General features: G+C 38.7%; 1 protein-coding gene across 3 annotated transcripts in view; it reads left to right on the top strand.

Annotated features, from left to right (window-relative positions):
• Positions 1–21733, top strand: part of cacna1bb (calcium channel, voltage-dependent, N type, alpha 1B subunit, b) — a 165583-nt gene that overhangs the window by 71794 nt on the left and 72056 nt on the right. For 2 of the 3 annotated variants that reach the window (XM_037116899.1, XM_037116900.1), the window contains exons 9-16: positions 11830–11933; positions 14152–14267; positions 14375–14464; positions 17385–17474; positions 18961–19182; positions 19292–19404; positions 19523–19635; positions 20834–20965. In XM_037116899.1, the coding sequence (XP_036972794.1) occupies positions 11830–11933; positions 14152–14267; positions 14375–14464; positions 17385–17474; positions 18961–19182; positions 19292–19404; positions 19523–19635; positions 20834–20965 (980 nt within the window). Of the gene's footprint in view, positions 1–7367; positions 7387–7841; positions 7871–11829; positions 11934–14151; positions 14268–14374; positions 14465–17384; positions 17475–18960; positions 19183–19291; positions 19405–19522; positions 19636–20833; positions 20966–21733 lie in introns of all 3 variants that reach the window. The other variant, XM_037116898.1, reaches the window with a different exon arrangement.

The raw sequence follows: 21733 nt of genomic DNA on the forward strand, positions 1-21733 counted from the left end.
GTTAACACATAGACATAGATAAGAATTGTCTCTTTGTTAACTTTGCCAGCAGGACAATGCCCTTCAAGATAAAATTGGCTGATGTCGAGGCCAGAGCTGCCCAACACGAGCATTATCCAGACAGCCAAAAAAACCCCCCAAAAAACAGAAAACAGCTTAAACACTGTTTTAAATCTTTGTGCAAGGTTTATCTAACTGGAATTTGCTAAAGAAAATGTTTTCTATAGTCACTACTAGCTTACAATGCTCCTCCTCAATGGTGAGACAGACCTAGACATGGGTTAAGCACAGTTTTGTTATGTACTGACCTAACCTATCAGATGCCAGTGGTGTACCTGTCCAGCTGTCCAGCTGACACACATCATGCTATACAGCTGGATCAATTCCATCCACCCTTGGCACTACTTTTGTGGCTGTTTTGCTGTTGCTATATTTCATGGCTGTTAGCAGATACCATTAAGAAATATGTCATTGGAACTGACCACGTTTCCTCCTTGTTAGTTACTTTTATACTGAGACACATTGCTTACATGACAACCTCTGGCGTGAGACATTTCACAACCTGACCTTTCAAGAACTCGTGAGGCTTTTGTGCTGTAGTATCTGGCTAACTCAAAACACCCACAAAGTACAGGCCGACTACAGGGCCAGTATTACCTCCAACTCAGTAAAACACCTTTTTGTTATAAGATTTATTTATTTAGATCTTTTCAGCCTTATTTTGCACAATGTATCCTTAGGCATTTTTCTGTGTTTTTTTCTATAGTAGTTCTATTGAAGTGATGACACATTTTTGGGATATTTATTGATAGCAGTCTTAGACACTTCCTGTAATGACCTGTAATTCACCATCTGAGCAGGGCGGAAACGTTTTCCCCAAAGAATATGGCAAACTAAGGAGACACAAGGAGAAGTCAAGATAACATTATGTAGTGGAAACAGATCATGAGTGTATTTGTGAAAAAGCAGTGGAGCATGCATGTATGTCATGTATGCATTAATACCCTTGGTCTACAAATGTAGCTGCACTATTGGTAAAGAAGCAGGGGGAGGGTGAAGTCTATGACATCATGAAGCCAAAATAGCATCCAGGCCAGAGCTATTCTGTGGATTATATACATTCCTGTAACCCAGCATTAACCTTGTAGATTGATGACTATGTTACCTCTGCCCCGAGGGGGATCGCTCAGACCTTCCTCTCTAATGGTGCAAAAGAAAATGCAGAGTACCTCTCCCCATCCTCCCAGTCATTACCATCCTGCACCCTCTTCTTCTTTCCTCATTGCCTCCTGTCTGCTGTCCATCCCCCACCTTCACAAGTTCACCTCCCCCAGGGAGGCCACATCCCAGAATCCTGTGGTTTCACAACAGCTGATGTAGTGAAATGAATAAATGCTGTGTGCCATGCTATGCTTAAGCTGGAGGGAATGGTGACAATGAGGGTGCATTCAGATTGGCAAAAGCCCTCTGATAGTTTGAGCATGTTCTTAAAGGTGGATAGGGAGACGGAAAAACCTGTGAATCCAGTTTAAAGGCTTATTAGACAAGAAGACTTTTAATTTTCAAGCCATAAAGATTTAATATTTGGAAAACATGTTTAGAGCCTTGCCAAACTCCTTTATGTGTACGATGCAAACTCAGTGTAAAGGCACAGGTAAAAGTCACTTAGGCCTATTGCCTGTGTTCTAGACAAGAGTAACACTCATATTAATTTCAATGATGCAGTTGTATTGGTATAATGACACAGAAGTTTATTTTGAAAAAACGCAAAAAAAAAAGTTGATTCTGACTCTACCTTTGGCCACGTGCCACACCAACTCTGCCATTTATTAAATACAGCGCTGTTTTTGGTTCGATCTCTCATTTAGACTAATGTGTTGTGGATTGCAGTAACAAAACAAAGAGCAAACTGTTTTGTGATACAGTATGCGCTTGATGCACAACCTTTGTAAGAATCAATGGCATTTGCATTGGTTTGTCCAGAGATACATGTTGTTGAGAGACTTTGCTCACAAAAAGAGGTACCCTTTTAGAAGGAGCTGGCATTTGATGGTCATTGGTGTGTAACAGGGGTCTGAAATGTGTATCTTGTGTCTTAACATGAGTCCACATGAGTTTGTTTGTACTGTGACCACAATATTTCTGTAAACTTGACAAATTAGTTTTAGTTTCCTAAACCAAACCTTAACTCCAGATCACAAAACTCTCAGATCACACCATCATTGACAGTAGGAAAACTTGGAAGGCAACAAAGCTTTCTGTCAAATAGGTATAAGGACCAAGAACTTGGATTACACTTTCTCACACTTTCTCACACAATGGTACAACCCTGATTCCAAATATGTTGCTATGCAAAACATAGATAACAACAGAGTGCAAGCGTTTGCATAATATTGTGTTACAAGGTTGTGAACCTTGTCCCATCCTTGATTGTGAATGACTGAGCCTTTTGATGATGCCTATTTTCTACCTTATCATTATACTATCTCCTGTTAATGTGTTTACCAATTACAGTCTGTTGATGCCCCTTTCCCAACTTGTTTGAAATGTGTTGCTGGCATGAAATTCACAATAGATATGCATTTGCAAAAATCAAAGCAAATGATCACATCTCTTTTATGTATGTTTTATACAACAAGACAACCTTTTTAGAAAAAGGTTTGTAACATGCAATTCCTTACACAGAGTAATGTCACCAAACTCAAGTCAACACTCTATCTTGATGTTTTAATCATGAACAGAGCAGATGAAAAAGGGAAAGCTTGCAAATGGAGAGAGATTTCAGCTTATGCTAATGATCATAATGTTGCCAGCTGCTGCAGAGCTGTGCTTTTGACATGAGCAAAGTATCCTCCACTGTCTTCTTCAGCAACTAAACCACATGGTGGATTTTACAGATAGGAAACAATGAAGCAAGGCCAGATTATAGTGGAATACACATCTACAAGTTCAAACTACTATGCAGGGTTAAATAATAAGCACTATCCTTCTAAATTATTCTATCTTGTGGTGGATTTCCTTCATTTTTCCTCTTTCATTACATCCACTTCATTTGAATGCAGTAAGTGATCTAAATTGCTTCAGGGCTTAGCAGATCATGCCATATTGTTTATCTCTCTCCAGGGCAAAACATGGTAGCCTTCATTTTCACCGCCAGATCCCATTTTAGATATAGTTGCCATGTTATCTACATCCAGCAGCAACTAGATTGGATCTGATGTTTGAAGTCTGACATTGTTCTCTCACTAGATTCTCTCTGTACCCTACAAGTTCTTGTACCCTCTTACTATACTTACTATAGAACCGGCCAGGTAAAATGTTGGGGTTTCGAAAAAAAGGTAAGGAGTTAATCATGGTCATTGTGGTAAGAAACAGGAAATTAACAGTGGTTTACCTCATCAAAGATTTACTTTTTTTTACCCAATTGTCCACCCTGAGCATGACAATAACATTTTACGACTTTTTAAACTTTTGACTCATGACAAATGCTGTTGTTTCTCTTGTGCGGACACTAAACGTGTTTGAATTGAAAGGCAAAAATCACCATGCAGTGTCTCTTGAGAGACTTTGACAAACATCAAATCAGACTTTTCCAGTTTTAACAAAACTCAGGTACCATCTTGACATAATCCCATTATCCCATCTGTCTCCAGATGACAGTGATCTACAAAGGACAGCAAAAGGCATGCTTTGCTTCTCTCTGAATTCTGCTTCAGCTCTCAGCCAGTCAGCGGGGAAGTGACACTGTTGTAGCAGCAGTAAGATGCGTGGGTGGATTCTTAGTGTTGATAATGTGGCAATCTTCGTTTCATGCCCCGTGGTTTTATCACATTTCCTTTGTCAAATTAGAAGCGGCCCTAATTACCTCTGCTGTGTCATGTTAAGGCTTAACACTGCAAGTAATTTACACGTCACGTAATTTTTTTTGCTCTAATTTCCAAAAAGGTAATGTCACATATTTCCTCGCACCACTCAGAATTTGAAAACCTTGCTCATGCTGTGAAATATTACAACATTTTTGTAATGAATTACATTTAAGCAAAACGAGTGACATAAAACAGTGACTATCTTTAGTCTATACCATTCACTATGTTGATTAAGATCTTGCATTGTGGCATCCCTTTTCTGTCTGTGATCTATTGCGTGTTTTAAAGTGTGTGTGAGGTGCTTGGGGTCGTAGGCACCTTCATTAGAGCTGTGTGAGTGACAGAGATAGGTGCACCTTGACTTTGTAAGGTGACTTCTTGTGCTGTCATGGCAGTTCTGGTGCTTGTCAAATCTTCATTAAAATAGAGCAGCACAGGGGGGTGGTTGGATGCTGTGTAAAGGTTCAGTAATATCTTGCCATTTGATATCATAGAAGGCGTACTGAAGTTGTGACATTCAGTTCAGTGTGAACAAGCATGTGCTTGTGTCCATCTATAGGGACATCCCTTGATGTTTGTTGTCGATATTTGTGAGGTAGTATGATGTGTTTAGAGAGTGTGATTTAGAGATTAAAAACATATAATACAGTTTTATGTCTTGTTTTGTTTTTTATATCAAAGGCTTGTTTTACCACAAGGGGGCAGAAGAACAAAACAAAAATGCTAACGGCTGCGTTGCTGTCATACTTTTATGCTATATACAGGTGTTATAGAGAATGCATGAGCAAACTGTTCCTGACTTACACATGTAGCTGACCTACTTACATTATCTGAAGTCATGTTTATGTAGAATAGTAGATGGATATATATCCATCTGATATTCTGCTGAATGTTAGCTAGTTGCTAACTTTACCTGTTTGCCATTTATTACTGGGAAGGTAGAGTATCCTTCAGCAGGTTTACGAAAGCTTGTTTTCTAAATACAGCTGCCTGCAGGAAAATTAATGAGACAAACTCATACAGTAAATGTGTCATGGAACCAAACCTTCAGCTAAACAAGACTTACCATCAGTGGGCCCCATTTACATATATTTTGATCCAGTATCTATATAAAAGACTAAAAGTTTATAAAGCTTTAATCTGTCATTTTGAATTTTTGTTAATAACTCTTAGATGTGGAAGTATCATGTGTTACAAATCTGATCCAAACACATGTACAGTAATAAAACAGTGGTAAGTGATTGGACTTTTAGTGGTTGTAGTGATTACTTGCTTTTTCTGTCAAAGTGCTTCTAAGGATGTAAAGCTGTTACTTATGAAGTAAATGTAAAGTAAACCACCTTAAAATTTGCTGTGAGGCTGTTTTGGCACTTTGATGTGAAAGAAGCTTTGTTTCAACACTGGTCAGCTTTTTGAAGTCAAACTGCCTGATTAAATATAACTAAAATAAGCCAGGAGCAGATTAGTTGATCATCAGGAGAGGAGGAAAATAGTCTGAGAGAGATGATAAGATCCTCAAAGTCTTGTTATGATTTGTTCTTCTTCTATAAGCAGCTCTTTAAGGACCTTTTGCTCTCTGTACCGCCAGAGCTGTTGAGCACATTCACCGCTGCTTATTGTGAATGATTCAGGACAGTAAGGAGCTGCAGAATTGATTCAGAGTGGCTGTCTTCATCTCAGCAGGCTTTCCTTGGCATCAGAGAAAGTGTGTGTATACAGAACATGTGTGCATGTGTGTGTGGCAGCAGCAGCACTGTTAACTGAGAGTGGGAGTACACTGCATGATGCATGACTCCAAATTATGTGGCAGCTTTTGCTTTTTCCTCACTGATCATTCAGAGTAGTCACCCAGCTATGACTCATGGGAGTAACAGTGGTGGAATAACAAGATCAAGTGAACTCATATAAGAAAAACATCAAGCTCAGTGGATATAAGTCATCTCTTAAAGTTTGTTTTCAGATACCAACAAAATGAAAGAGGCAACTTTTACCTCAGAAGAGATTCTGATTTCAGGTTCTATACTGAAGGTTTTCAGCAGCTTATTTAAAAAATAACTCTACAGATTTTGACAGTATGGACCACTCCCATCTCCATTGGAATAGATTTTCCACTAATTTGATCGGATTTCTTTTGTTATCTTTTCCGCCACAAATTTCATATCATTTAAAACCCATCCCCATTGTAGCCAATTTCACTATAATTGGCCATACTACTGTAATTGTAATATAACCACATACAGACTGATACTACTATCAATTACCACTTGTAACAAGTGAAATTAATAACAGCTGAATTAAATGAAAATTCTCTATGCAGTGATGGTGTTTTGTAAAGATAGATATTTTGCTCATTATACTCATATCTACATTGTAATCATCACATTATACTTTAAAAAATATATGGGGTTATTAGAAGTACCTTGCTAAAGGCAATGTAATGCATCAGGAGTTTCGTAATGAACTAAATTAGTATAGCCAGTGGCCTTGATTGCCATATGCCCTGTATTTGCTGTTCTGCTGTGCACGCAATGTGGGTTGATCTCATTGCATGACTCTGTACCCAGTGTGCTTAAAGGTGGGTTAACTAATCAGCCCTTGGGTTTAAATGACACATACATCCTGTATATGATATGTCCCTATACTGAGAAATTTTCATGACCAAAGAATCGCTGTGGGTATCGTAATGTGGAAAACTTTAAGATTTGAATGTTTTGTAAATGCAGCAAGAGACATATATTGGTATGTAAAAATAGTGCCCATAAAGATTTTGTCAACAGTTTATAGAGTAGCAGATTGTAAGATACAAATGTATAAAAACACGAGACAACAAAAAGTGTTTAAAATCTGTTGGGGTGTAGCAAAAATTTGATGGCTGGTGAGGAATACACACACACATATGCAAATGAAAATGCATGCGCACACACACACACATGCTCGCGCACAAACACGTACACACACACACACACACACACACACACACACACACACACACACACACACACACACACACACACACACACACATCCTAGCCTTAATGTATGAATTAAATGTAGATGGAACCACAGATGTGTTTGCCAGGCGGGGCTAGAGGCTGTTTGTAATATAGAATACTGGATCACACCTCCATTCAGAAGTGACATATAATAAATTGAAGTGATGGATGTCCTTCCAAGCTGCCCAGGGGGTCTTCATACAGGTCTTATTTTTTTCCTCTTCTCTTCTCTTCTCTTCTCTTCTCTTCTCTTCTCTTCTCTTCTCTTCTCTTCTCTTCTCTTCTCTTCTCTTCTCTTCTCTCGTTCTGGTTCACACATAACATTGCGTTTGAACAAGTGAGAGGTGAGTGCAACCAAATGCTAGAGTGGCATATTTTGAAGTTCAGCGTTTTCTAGGTGAACAGAGTGTCATAAATGATGTGATTTGTTCTCAGAGTTTTGATGAAATGTCAACACCATTCATGATAGTTTCACACTGTCGTCTCAGTTTATGCTTTGTCCTTTTCAGCAGCTGTACCGCAGTAATGGTAAGGAAGGACTTCTTTGCAACTAGCTCTGTTTAAAAAATAAGAAATAAAAATATCAAACTTTTTTAAAAAGCTGCAGTAGTGGTAATGCTTCGAAATGTAATGCTTTCTTTAACTTTTTTTTTCTTTCTGAAAAGACAGTTAGGCCTCTTAAATATGCTCACGAGTAATACAAAATCAGATTGTGTTTGCTCGCTTGGCTGCGATTAGCTTGTTCAACCTCTTAAATCGGAGAAACCAGCTATTCCTTCACCGCAGAGACCTTGCTGTGTTTCAGAATCTGAAAAGCATTTGCATAAGCTCAGCTGAACTCGGCTCGTCTGACTGAGCAGTCAGCTGAAGAATTAAGGCCGTGTCAACAGGAGTGAAAAGTCTTTCCTTCTCACCAGCTGACGCTGGCACTGAGAGCTGATGCAACAGAGTGCATTTCCACTTCATTTTCTCTTCCACACCAGGCATCATGGGTTCCCCAGAGGGAGGAGAAGTAAAATTTCTGTTATTGCTGCAAGAGAACTGCATGTTACCTAATTTTGAGCACAGACACAAAATTAGGAGAACTTTCAACCTGCATTTACTGAGTTTTTTTAATAACCCGTTCACTTATAAAAATTTGTCTAGCAAATGTCTTTGTTGCCTATTTAAACAGACATGGAGAAACATTGAAATTGCTATGTTTCAGTCCTCCTGGTGAATAAAATTCTGATATCCACTAACCTGTTTGCTCTGTTTTGGTGTTAATAATTGGCTAACTGTTTTCCAGTTTGTCTGCCTCTCGTCTGGTGGTGGATTGGTAGTATTCCATGTTTTAATCAGAGCTTTTTCACTGAAAACAGCTAGAAATTATGTTGATAAGAGTGGTAGAACACAGCTGTAAGCTAAACCAAGCTAGCCAAGAAATAGTTCTGGCATGTAACTTAATCTGTAAACAGGTAAATAAATAAGACTCTTGAAAAGAATCTAGATAAGCATGTTCCGCAAGATGGTGAATATTTTTCTTTTTCTTAATGGAATTGAACTCGATGAGCGGCTGTTCATGTAATGTTCATACAAGAAAGTTTAAGAGAGTGACCCAGTGAAAGACAAGATTGAGTGATGAAATTACTGACAAATTGTAGAAAAAATTGTAGAAAAATAAATGATGCAGAGCAACACAGTAAAGCTTCTGCTTGCCATCTATCCTGGTGTGTGGGCTGCTGCTTCTCTGACAGCTGAGACAGAGGGTGTGCTACTGTGTGTGTTCATCTCACATACTGGGGTGCATAATATAGATCTCCAGCCTGCTGATTCAGCCACCCTGAACCTCCCATCACAATTACAGCCAGCGTGTGGCAGCGCTCCGACACTGGCGTCTGCAAAATGTCACCGTGCTTCACACAGTCCATCAGTCTGCAGGCTTGTACCCGCTAACAGGCCGCTGTGTGGGAGTGATCTCAAACATAGAGGGTGCTGACTCCCACAACCCTGTGGGGGAAACGAGCCAGAGCAGTAGCCGTGCCCGGCCTGTAGAAGGCCCCTTGGTCAAGAGGGACAAACTGTTAATGCTACATTGGCATGTTGTAATGACAGCTATGAGACTGAAACACAGTAACCAGTAAAGTTGTGGGCCGTAAAGTCCAACTGTGAACATGGACATGCTCTGCAAATCTGAGGGGAACTACAGATGTTGGGTGATAATTCTCTGTCGGTCTGTCACTGTGAGCTACCCATCTCACTTTGTTGTTAGTGTTATGTAACATTATGTAATGTCTAGGTTTAGGCACAAACACTCCTTTGTTCGGTTGACGAAATGATCATGGTTTCAGTTGAAATAAGTTGAATAATTACATACTGTGCCTAATTACATAGATATTAGTAAGCAAAAGACAATGAAGGGATGAGGCTAGGATAGATGGTTGGCTTCCTATGCAGATCTAACCTATTTTGACTGATACATTGATTTCTCTGAAGCCATGTCAGAGGACAAGGAAATACGGAGCTACTGTGTGTTGAATCTTTCATAGGGCAATCTTTAGTTACACTAACATGCTGTGACCGTGGAACACTGGTGATAACCATAGCTCCATTTCACATTACCACAGTAATTGTTTTTTTATTATTATTGTTTATTGCAACTTTTATTAACATCTGTAATTTTCCAAAGTTTTTGATTTTGTGTACAGGAATCCATCACATCTCTCTGTAAAAGCAAGGAATGTCTGTCTGTCTGTTTGTCTGTCTGTGTGTATGCCTCAAATATCTCTGCAGATCTGGGCCTGTATTCACAAAGAATCTTAAGGCTAAAAGTAGCTCCTAACAGGCGAATTTAGGAGCAACTCCTAAAAATAATGGGCATGTCAGTTGTAACTTTAGGACTCCTATTTTTTGAAAATAAGAGTTATTCACATTCACATTCACATATTCATGCAGCGCATTCGCACGGGATAAGCGAAGTCTGTGTTTTAACTCAATTTTACTGACATTATCCCCTGGGGCGATCACACCGGAGCCCTTGCTGGAGCAGCACAACTGTTAGATATAGATATTTTTAATATAATAACTGGTGAGCCTGTTGAAAGATGGAAAAGTGTTCCTTACAACATGCAGCCAAGCATGTAATCCATCTAATCATCTTTCGAGATTCTGATGAGCCTCCTGAATTTGCACCCAAAATGCTGTCAAATCTTTCCTTTATAATTCCCAATGCAGCCTCCATAATTTTCGACCAACAAAAAGGCAGAAAAAAGGTGTAGAAAACACAAAAAACCTTAAGAAAACCAAAAAACAACCCCAAATCTCAGAGATGCCGATTCGCACGGGACTAATATTATCAAATGACCTCTGTGTTTGGCGAAATATGGTAGATAATTTTCAGTGGAATTTTTTCTTTACAAATTACAGACTTGGCAGTTTCACACGGGATTAAGAACACAGATGCCCTCTGCAATCATTACAAATTACTGGAGGTCCCCAGGTTATACTAGTCCCATGCGAAGAGGGCTTTTGTCACTTGGAAAAAGTTGCATTCCATCAATACACAAATTGTCTTTGACGCATGTTACAATATACTGAACATTGTTGCGACATGGCCCGGATCAACACATGATTCCCGAATTTTAATGGAGAGTGGTTTGACGCAGCAAATGTTGCTTCTATTGGCAATTCACGTTTTTCATCGCAATCTTCTAATTTGTCATTTTTGTCCAAAGCGTTTTTGTTTGAGGGGTGCACTTAAATCTCCTCATAAATACATTTCTTTATCCAATATCTTTTCATAGGCTTTGTCATGGGCTTGTAGGCAACTTCCTTATTTTCACTTCATGCATTTCCTAGCCTAAATGACTTTTCAGTGGGCCCACTTCTTACTTGACTGATTTCCTCAGTAAATGGTTTCTGAATTATTGTATTGTCTAAATTGCTAATTTCACGTCTTCTTCAACACAGCATGATGTGTATTTTGTAAATTATGGTCTCATTTAGGTTAAAAATTGAAAGTAAAGGAGTGCATACTTTAGGGCATGGCTACCTTTTCACTAAGGCAGCATGTCCTGTGGGAATATCCTCCCCGGTTACAACCTCTTGTCCAAATATGGGCAGTTCATACCTAATGACTGACCCCTAACATGGGTCAGTCATGAGGTGGTCTACGTGTGTGTGTTTTCACACTGTTCAGTAAGTGAAAGTAATTCAACCAAACCCTCAGCCATGACAGCTCATACTGGAAGACTGAATTGTCACACCTATTTATCGGTGGAAAATTTGAAGTGAATGTTTCTGAGCCATAACTGGGGTTGAATTAAACAGTTGTTTTGCTGTGATAGCAGACTTGGTTCTTTGTTAGTGGGACATTTGTTGCTTGGTTTGTTTGATAGGAATCTCACAGAGATGACAAAGAGACTTTTTTAATTGTTTTTTTCAAATTGAAAAGTTGTCAGTATTTTGCTACTGAGGCAAATTGGCAAAATGTTTTGTTCAGTGTGCCAAGTTAAAAAAAAATAGAAAATACCGTACCTTCTTATTCACAGCTGTGGATAAGACACACATTCATACACTGTCAACTCAAAACTCAAAACTACTAAACTTTGTTTGGCACATGTTCATTGACCATTTCTTACTAAAATGACTCTTTCTACTGCAATTTAAGCATGCATATTATATTGCAATGAAACATTACATAAGTTATTTAAAATGGTGATTCCAGGGGAAAAAAAAACAAACAAAAAAAAACTATCCGACAATCCAGGTTTTTTTTTTTTTTCTGGGTTGTTATTTTAGTCACCAAAGCAGAGGCTGGAAACTGAACATTGAGTCGGAATGGCCAAAGTATCCTTACACATTGCTGATGATATTTAGACAATTAGAAAAAATCTACATACAGGTGGGTGTAATGTGTATAACAGTGACAGGTTTTAAGTTCTTAGAGAAGCAGAAACTATCTTCTTACTTTCTCCGTTCTTGTGTGTCCAGACCAATGATGTTGCAGGAAACACCTGGAACTGGCTCTACTTCATCCCTCTCATCATCATCGGCTCCTTCTTCATGCTCAACCTGGTTCTGGGTGTCCTATCAGGGTAAGTCATTTCACGATGTAGATACACAAACTCCAGTTCCACTCTAAGCTGGGGTCACATTGCATTTAATGAATGGTGATTATGGCGGGGTATTTATTGTATTTCCAAAAAAGGAAATCCCGTTTGAGTTCAGTTTGTACATTTAGAAAGTTCAACAGTTGGACTGAAAAATAGAAATCAATAATGGAAAATGTGCATAGAAATTTAACTTTAAGAACGCTATCTGCATCCCAAACAATGTGGGGTTGAACATTTGTTCTGTTATTCACTTTCTTAAATGGTTAATAATCAGCAGCTTATTTGAATTTTAATGCCACTTATCATTTCACTTCCTGTAACTTGAAATATTTTCGTAGCTGAGCTTGTTGCAAGAGGACCTTTTACAGTAAAATGCACTGTAAACAGGTTTTGGGTAAATGGGAACATGGATAAAAGAGCTTCTCCTTTTGAAAACACTGGTATTTTTTTGTAGAAAAAATGTTTGACGTCTGTCCGTCTTATTCATTGTCTGTGGTTACAAAGAGACCCTTCTCACCTGCAGTTACTGACAGCCTCTTGTCTCACCAAAGTCTGGATAAAAACAAAGGTGTTTGGTCATTATTCTGGATGTGATAGGAAACACTCTACTGAAGGAGCTCCCCTGTCGACCTGTCATTCTCCCAAAGCTGTATTCCAACATAATGAGTGTTTTTCCTTTTTGTCCCATGCTTCTACTATTACTGTCATTAATGAATATTTCGTTAATGATTTAATTTTACCATCTCATCCTTCTGATTTTCATAAAAACACAACAAATGTAATCAAGATTATACGATTTTTCATTTACTCATGACACACAAATCACATTTTCTCTGAACAATGAAAGACATATCTTATCACTGGTGGGTCACTTTCATTTGTGGTTCTTCAAGGGTAGCATGATATTACGATAATTAGTGTGAGACCATGTAGGAAAGTAGATTTTTCCCAACTAAAGTGGTACAGAAGCTACCCTTTAACATATCTGTAATAAGGCCTCTGAACCCTGTGCGATAACGTATTCCTGCAATTTCATTGCCTTTCACAGTGAGATGGAAAATCTCTGTCTCAATGTGTCAGACTGTTCAAACATCAGTTTTGAAGTATGTCAGATTGTGTGATAATGAAACACTGAAAGTATGAACGACATCAGCTAGCATCTGATGACTTTAAAATACAGCAAAACCCAAACAAACTTTGTCAATTTGATGACCGAAATACTGAAACTCACACTCTGATAGAGGACCAAAATTCTGGACTGACGGCCGCTACATATCTCTCACAACTGTGATCTCTCATCTTGGACAGCCCAAAATTCCACATATAGTGTTCAAGGGCTGTGTTTCAAATCACTTAACAATACTGCAACATTGCTGCTATCATTTACGCAATCTCTTCTTCTCTTTTGTCACTGTGAGGTTGCCAGGCAACTAGTGGAGACTCTGGGAAGTTGCTGCTTCCAGCAAAGACATAGTCAAGTACATTCCTAGTAAAATCAGAAACTGTCACTTTTACAATATTTTATTCCACACTTAAGAGCCCCAAATAAAAATATCAATGAGTGAGATTTAGAGCTTCTGGTAGACAGGTTTTAACCTTACAGACATATGTATATGACAGTGGTATCAATCTTCTCATAACTCTTAAAAGCAGCCTAAAAGCGGATTTTCAAGAATTGTTAAACAATTCCTTAATACAATGTAATTATTATTATTATGTGTTTATTTTATCTGTTTTAAAATTGACTTTTTCAGAATACTATATATATTATACAGTATAATATATTGCTACGCCGATTAAAATTCCATAAAGTATGCTGTCATCAGTCATACACCTCATACATCACTGACAGACATCATAGTCCACTGTTTCATAAGTCCCCTTTAACACAGCTCCAGCTTCATCCACAACCTCTTTAACTTTCTTTTGTCCACAAAAGCTGTCCTGCTGTCACTCCACATTTAATCATAAAAGTTAAATAGATGTGAGAACTTCCATTTCATCCCATCCAGCAAATAATTGTAATTCACATAATCCCATTGGTTTCTATGAATGTTCATGTACAGGCTCCCTATTAACAGATGTCTGACACAGAAGAGAAAAACAACAACAAGAATTTAGCTCTCAATCCATGTTGCCACTTAACATGTTATGTTAATTTATTCATTATGAAAATCTCTCTCTGTATATGTTTGAACAGAGAATTTGCCAAAGAGAGAGAGCGTGTGGAGAAGAGGCAGGAGTTCCTGAAGCTTCGCAGGCAGCAGCAGATTGAGAGAGAGCTCACTGGATATTTGGAGTGGATCTGCAAAGCAGGTTAGACTCATCTCCGAAACAGCGTGAGAGCTGGCATGTGTGTGTTTGTTGTGTTAGAAAAACAAATTGATAGAAAGTCCCTCTCTCCTTTCCCTCTCCCACTGCAGAGGAGGTGTTGCTGGAGGAGGAGGATGAAATTGCAGAGGAGAAGTCCCCGATGGATGGTGCGTGGTACAAGAGGAAACAAAACCTTCCAGGTGAAAACACGGCTGAGTGTGTGTTGTCTGATTTACAATGTTCCATCACCACAGGAGGACAATGGTAAACCAGGCACAGAGATTGCAATTCATCATTGCCATCTAATAATTGATTTTTTACAGCATCACTGGTCCATGCATGAATCATTCCAAAATCATCTGTCATAAATATGATCTCTTCAACCTGCGGATTGGAGTGTGATTTTAACTGAACCTGACATTCTGTACTGACATGATTATCATCCAGGTTGATGAGGGTGTTCCTAAAAGGCCCAGTTTTTGTAGACAGACATAATATACTGTAGTTAGAAAACTGAGCTCTATATTTAAAGGTTTTGATTTTGAGTTTCTCAACTTTATAATTCAAAATATTAGCCTGTTAGTTTGTTACTATTAATGATTTGATTTAAAAAACCCAGTATTTTATTTGAACTGTTTTAAAATGAATCTGGTACAGTTGTTAGAGCAGTATATTCTCATGTCGAAATCTAGTTAGCTAGAGTGTAGATGTTTTCCTACTCTGACACACCTGATTCAAATGATTAATTAAATCAGGGGAAACTCTAAAACATGCAGGACAGGGAGCTCCAGGACCAGGACTAAAAAACACTGAGCTAGATAATAACTTAGACCATTGCACTTACTTTGAATACATATAGAATACATGAATACATGAACACTATATATATATATATATATATATATATATATAACACTATATATATACTATATATATATATTTGTGTATATATATATATATATATATATATATATATATTATATATATATATATATATATATATATATATATATATATATATATATATATATATATACACACTAATCATTCTTTTCCAGTTGTTTTTGTACAGGTTAAACAAACCACATAATATAACATGCTATGTGAGTTTTTGAGGCACCTGTAGGCAGATTTGTTTTAACATTTTGGACAGGGACTGACTGTTTCCCTTTGTTCAGTCTGTTTTATTGCTTGATAAAATGTACAAAAGGCTTACAGGGTGGGCGGTCAAGACCAGAAAAGGCAGCACAAGCAGGCAAATGCTTTAAACTGTGAGTAGGCAAAAATTGAAAGTACGGGGAAACTAATTAAGGATCCAGAATCCCTGAGAATGAACACTGATAAAAGGCTGAAATGCTAGACACACAAGGTAGGATAAACTGCTGATGAGTTAGGAGAGCAAACATGATACAAGGGACAGGTTAAAACTAATCAGGGTGGGGCACGCATTCAAGCGGGTGGGAAAAACTTGCCTTCTTTTTGATTTTGAGAAAAAGATAGCAAAACTTAAAAATATCAGAGCTGTGGTACCATAACAGTTTTTTTTTCAAAATATGTCAGGGTTTTGTTGACCCATTTCATGGAAAATTGTCAACCTTATTTGGAATCTTTTGGAATCAAATAAAGATTATCAGCTCTTGACTGTGCAACTACATGTGCTTGGCTTCTCTGTATATAAAAACATATAAAACCTAATTTGATCTTCACCTTACAGTATAACATATAAAGTGTAGTATACATGAGGTGGCTTTTCAGCTTTAACCTCTCAAAATGTGTTGCTGGTAGCTCTTCCAGCTAATCATACATAGCAATTATGATGAAGTAATTCGAGTGAATCGTGATATCCACTTTGTAGTCTTTTTGCTATGTTTCAAAGGAATCAGTTCTCTCTCTCTCTCTCTCTCTCTTTCTCTCTCTCTCTCTCTCTCTCTCTCTCTCTCAGCCATGATGTCAGTCCATTAGGCCTGGCATGAAGGCAAGGGTTAATTAGTCAGATTTATAGCTTTAGTCTGATAGGATTTGTTAAAGTAAATTCAATGCACCACACTCGCCGTCACACATACACCCACACGCTTGAAAATTCATTTGCTATTAAACGGACATACATTGGAAACACACCGGTGCTGATGACTCCAGTAAAGTGACAGCTGCCTCATTTCCTCAATTAGTTACGTATCAGAGGATTAAGCGGTCAGAGTCTACAGCCATAAAAAAAGTACTCTGATGTTGTTAGAGCAGAAAATATGGAGTTGTCCCTCATCACATGAATGACAGGTATGAGTAGAGGAGTGAAGTGCCAATCATAGCTGACTAACTCAGTAGAAGTGTGGAAACAATTATTCCATGCTTACCTTGTCTGTGGAGATAAGAATTTACTCCTTAGGCTGGGTGTTTCATCTAAACATAAAAGATGAGTTAACTTAAGGTAGACTCTATGTTTTTCTACATACTTGTAATGTGTTTTAAGAAAAAAACTATAAGAACATTTCTGCATCTGTAGCTTCTGTAGCTTCACTCCAAGTATTTGAAGTCTATTTTTCTCAGGCTGTCTGTTAAAATCTCTTATCAAGTCATTCTTAAGTTTAATTTTCATGCTTTCAAGAGCTTCTTGACCATTCAATTACAGAAAAAAGTGATTTAAGAAGAGATTGTTGAGATGTCAGAACCTCATTGGTTTCGCTGCCTACTCTGCCATCCAGCAGCCTTTCCGAACAGGTATATAGGGTTGTAGATCTCAGGAATGAGTCTACCGCCCCGGTGACACTGAGCTGGTCATGTGACAATCACATTCATTTGGTGCTGGCAGTTTTTCATTCCAAGGTTGGCTTTCGAGTAGGAAGGCAGAAAATCTCCAAATGAAAAACATGATTGATGCCTGCTATTCATAGTTTCCAATTAGCTCACCCCTCGATGCGCATGCACACACACAAGCTCAATTATGTGATATATGAGAGATGTTCATTTGAAATAGAGTACAATTTGAAATGTCTTTTTGCTATAATTGACTTCTTCTCTTTCACACATTTTGCAATACAGAACAGCACCATCCCTTTATTGCTATATTACATTTTAGACTCAAATATGATTAGTTTCCCTTCCTGTCTGTGCTTCTCTATACAGTCCTGAAACGAGGAAAAGTCAAGAAAGGTAAAAATGACCTGATCAGTGCAGAGGAGGGGGAGGATCCTTTCGCAGACATCTCCTCTGTTGGTAAGTCTTCCATCGTTTTGTGCATGGTGACCAGCATATCACCTTTGACCTTTACATGCCGTCTGTTCACAAAGTCAACCTTTACAATAAAAGCCACCATAAAAGCCCGGCATCTACAATGAAGATAACCCGGTTGTCTGAATTTCTGGTCTCCATTTATCAGGTTAGTATGTCATGTCACCTCAACACAATGAAATATCATGTGAGATACAAACAAACATGACGATGTACATCACAGACGCAGATTCAGCAGTGTGTGGATCTCGACACCTAAGGCTCTTTCTCCTGGCTGTAGAAGCATATCACTTTCAGGGAAAAGAAGTATAATTAACTTTTCTAATTAGACTGTTACATTTAAAAAGCAAGGAAATCACCTGCAGCACATTAAAATAGACTTTTTATTATTAATTGACTTCATGGTCCCACACAAAGAAAACATGTAATTGCTTGTCTGTGGGTTGGTAATGTGCATAAGCATGGAAATTGAAACCATTTTCTTGCCTTCACTACTTTTATCCTATCTCATCTCAATACTGTTTCCATAAAATTAAGTGCTATGGGAATAGATGCACTGTAAAGTCAAATTTTCGTCTCTCATCTCACTTGTTTCACACATGATGCCTGCAGTTCTGCGGTGTATTAGGTGAACAGTTTTTAATGAGCAGCTGCAAGGAGAATTCAAGACTGTTGAAGTGATGTTATGCTGTTAACGCTGTCCCTTGGGTGGGTATTGTTACTTTTATCAGACCTTCAGTGCTTGTTAGCAAATGTGAAGTGGTACAAACCTCATACAAACCTTGAGGTTCTTGAGCTCTAAGTTCCCGGTACTGGGGAAGTAGCACAAACTCAAACTGTTTTGGCAACCAGAGGCACAAGTGCAATCCTGGCAAAGCTTGGGAAAGCTATCAGAGAGAGAGAGAGAGTCTAGAGCAGCATAGATACATCATTGTTAGAGGGTAAGGCTAGGCAATGTGGCCTTATAGTTATATCAACCAACCACCAGTCTAGAACCCAAAGACTCATTTACTATCATTAATGTCAAAGAAAAACAGCAAATTCTTAAATTTATGAAGCCTCTACTTTCAAATGTTTGACATTTTTATTGAAATTATTTAAATTAATGGCAACTAATTTTTTTCGATCAGCTAATCGATTATTTTACTAATCATGACAGCTCTTATATGTGTAAACACTTTTTGACCAACTAACATCCATTTTTGCACCTGTTGTTACCATGAAAGCAGGTGTAATTTCACTCCAAAGCAAGTGCCACCACCTGTTCACCGATACATATGGATAACTATCATAATGTATATCATAATCATGATCTTGATGAGTTGGCTGATGATGAAGATGCAGCTGATCAAAGTAGCAGGAAAAATACATGACAAACACCAACAGTGATTCACTGTGAAACAACCACAAACATTTAACCGCTGTACACTCACTCATTTCCTCTCTCACCTCTCTTCATCATCACTTTTAGCTCCTCCAGGCTCTCCATTCGGTCGGGCCAGTGTGAAAAGCAGTGGTAAGATGGACAGCTCCTCCTACTTCCGGCGAAAGGAGAAGAGAATCCGCTTCTTCATCCGCCGCATGGTGAAAGCTCAGAGCTTCTATTGGATCGTTCTGTGTCTGGTTGGCCTCAATACACTGTGTGTAGCCATTGTCCACTATGACCAACCCCCTTGGCTTACTACAGCTCTCTGTAAGTCACACATACAAATACCCACTTCCTCTCCCACATGATTATTTATGTTGATGGCCTATAAAATGTGTTTCTCTTGGTTTTGTTACCCTACTCATTTGGAAAACAGACACAGCAGAGTTTGTGTTCCTGGGTTTGTTTCTGACTGAGATGACCTTGAAGATGTATGGCCTCGGAGTGAGGAATTATTTCCACTCCTCCTTTAACGGCTTTGACTTTGGGGTAAGTTATTGTCAGCTGTGACTCACACGTTAAATCTAACCAGCAAGGCTAGTTTTGTTTGGATGGTCAACCAGTCTTGTTTGTTATTTAGGTGATAACTTCTGTCCCTCCTCTCTAGGTGATTGTGGGAAGTATTATTGAGGTGATCTGGGACATGGTTAAACCAGGATCATCATTTGGTATCAGCGTGCTGAGAGCCCTGCGACTCCTCAGGATATTCAAAGTCACCAAGTGAGTTCAGTCCTAAACACACACATGAAACTATGGACAATTAATACAGTAGACTTCCATCACAATGAAAAACTCTGTTTTATTTGTTTACAAACTTGAGATTTTTAGGCTAAATCCAAATGTCCACCATATTGCAATGAATTGTTTGTATTGAAATTGGGTAATTAAATCAGTAGAGTTCAATGGAGTCTGCATCCCAAGCAGACTTTCTTGAAGCATGCAAGAGCAGTGAAATCTGGACATTTCCTTGTAAGCTTGCAATGGCTGAGGGCTGTCTGAACCTTCAGTTAAATCAGTCCATAAGGTCTTTTAGATGGACTTTCTGCATACCTCCAGAAAGTCCGGGGCTCTGGGTGCAGACCTCACCAGACTTCCCTGATTAAATTACCCTCAGTTTATTATGAATTTGTAATGTAGGTGAGAGATACTAAAGTAGGTCAGAGATACTACTACACCATTATATAGAAATACATAGAGGCTCTAGAACTAATTAAAATGCATGTTTACTTGCAGTCACACAGACCAGACACGATTACATCATTTTGGTTATTTTCTAGAAAGCTCCTGTAGAGCTACAGTAGACATAAGTACATCTCATCCTGTTTTTACAATGTCGGTGGAGTGCAGCTTCCAAGTTTTGACAGATCTGAGGCTTAGAGTGTCCCATCAGCATGGTTCTCACTGTGTATTCCACCAGTAATTCATTTACTTGTATGTTGCTTATTTCTGTGTCTAAAATTTTCAGACAGGCATCATATGAACAAAAAGACACTGGACTGACAAACACATTTCATCCAAAACTCAAAATCTGAGTGAATTATTTTAAAATGCCACAATTTGGAGATGCGAGGAGCTGCACTTTCTTTTAATTATTTTCTCCCTGAACTGACAATCCTTTTAGAGTTTGCTGGCAGTGCTATTATTTCATTAGATTAGCTGTAATCCTGTGATTCACTAAAAGTGGCAGCTGTAGACCCTGACGCATTGATTTGTTTTATGCCACCTACAGCTCATATTGCCATTTGTTCTTCTCGTTCCTCCTCTGTTTGGGGTGTTTCTGTCTTTGTCTGTTTTCAAGCATTGTTTGTCTGAATCTGTTTGTTTTTTCACTGCCTGTTTGTCATAGATGTTGAGTAACATTTAAGGAAAAGCTAAAATTATTTCTCTGCTTCCCTTTGTGTTTGCTGTCTTTTCTCAGATATTGGAACTCATTGAGGAACCTTGTGGTCTCTCTTCTCAATTCCATGAAGTCCATCATCAGCTTGCTCTTCCTCCTCTTCCTATTCATCGTGGTCTTCGCTCTGCTGGGCATGCAGCTTTTTGGAGGACAGTGAGTAATCTGTCTATCTATTCGGCGCCTCAACTGCTCTTTTCTCCCTTTTACAACACACACACACGTGCACACACATCCTCCCCTCTTCTCCCCTTTCCATCTCTCCATCTGACCCTCCTCCTTGTGTGTGATCCCCGGCTTGGCGGTGCTGACAGACGTGTTGACGCAGCAGGTAGCTGGCAGAGCAGCAGCACTGTCTGCAGCCCTTTGATATCACTCTCAGCAGGAGCTCCATGTCTTCTAATGACAGGAACACCTCACGATTCTGTGCTGGCTGCAGTTAATCAAAGGCCTGGCGTCTAGCCCCATCTGGCTACACTCACACACACGGCATGATTTAAGATATATATAAAATACTTCACTTTGGTTTATAATTTGTGTCCCATATGGATGGCATTAGATAAAGTTTGGTGGCTTACCTGGCAGAGCACACACCCTATGTATGAAAGCTGAGTCTTCAGCAGCATCAGGGTTTGATTCCATCCTGTGGCCCTTTGCTGTCATGTCATGACATGTTTATAATTTCAAAAGTTTAACTGCTTGACACAAGAAGTCTGCTACTTGACTGTACATTCTTGTTGTGAGTGAACCAGAGGTTTAAATTTTCCACATCTCACTTGTGTACGCACAGTAAGGGAGGTAAGGCCAGATGCCATCCCCCTTGTTGGCAAATGAACCAAAATTTGTCCTACTTGACCCCACTCTTCTGTCAGTTTTGTCTTGGATCTATAATATTTTTAAAGGTAGACTATATACTACATATAT

Source organism: Acanthopagrus latus, chromosome 12, assembly GCF_904848185.1.
Source record: "Acanthopagrus latus isolate v.2019 chromosome 12, fAcaLat1.1, whole genome shotgun sequence".
NCBI classification, from domain to species: domain Eukaryota; kingdom Metazoa; phylum Chordata; class Actinopteri; order Spariformes; family Sparidae; genus Acanthopagrus; species Acanthopagrus latus.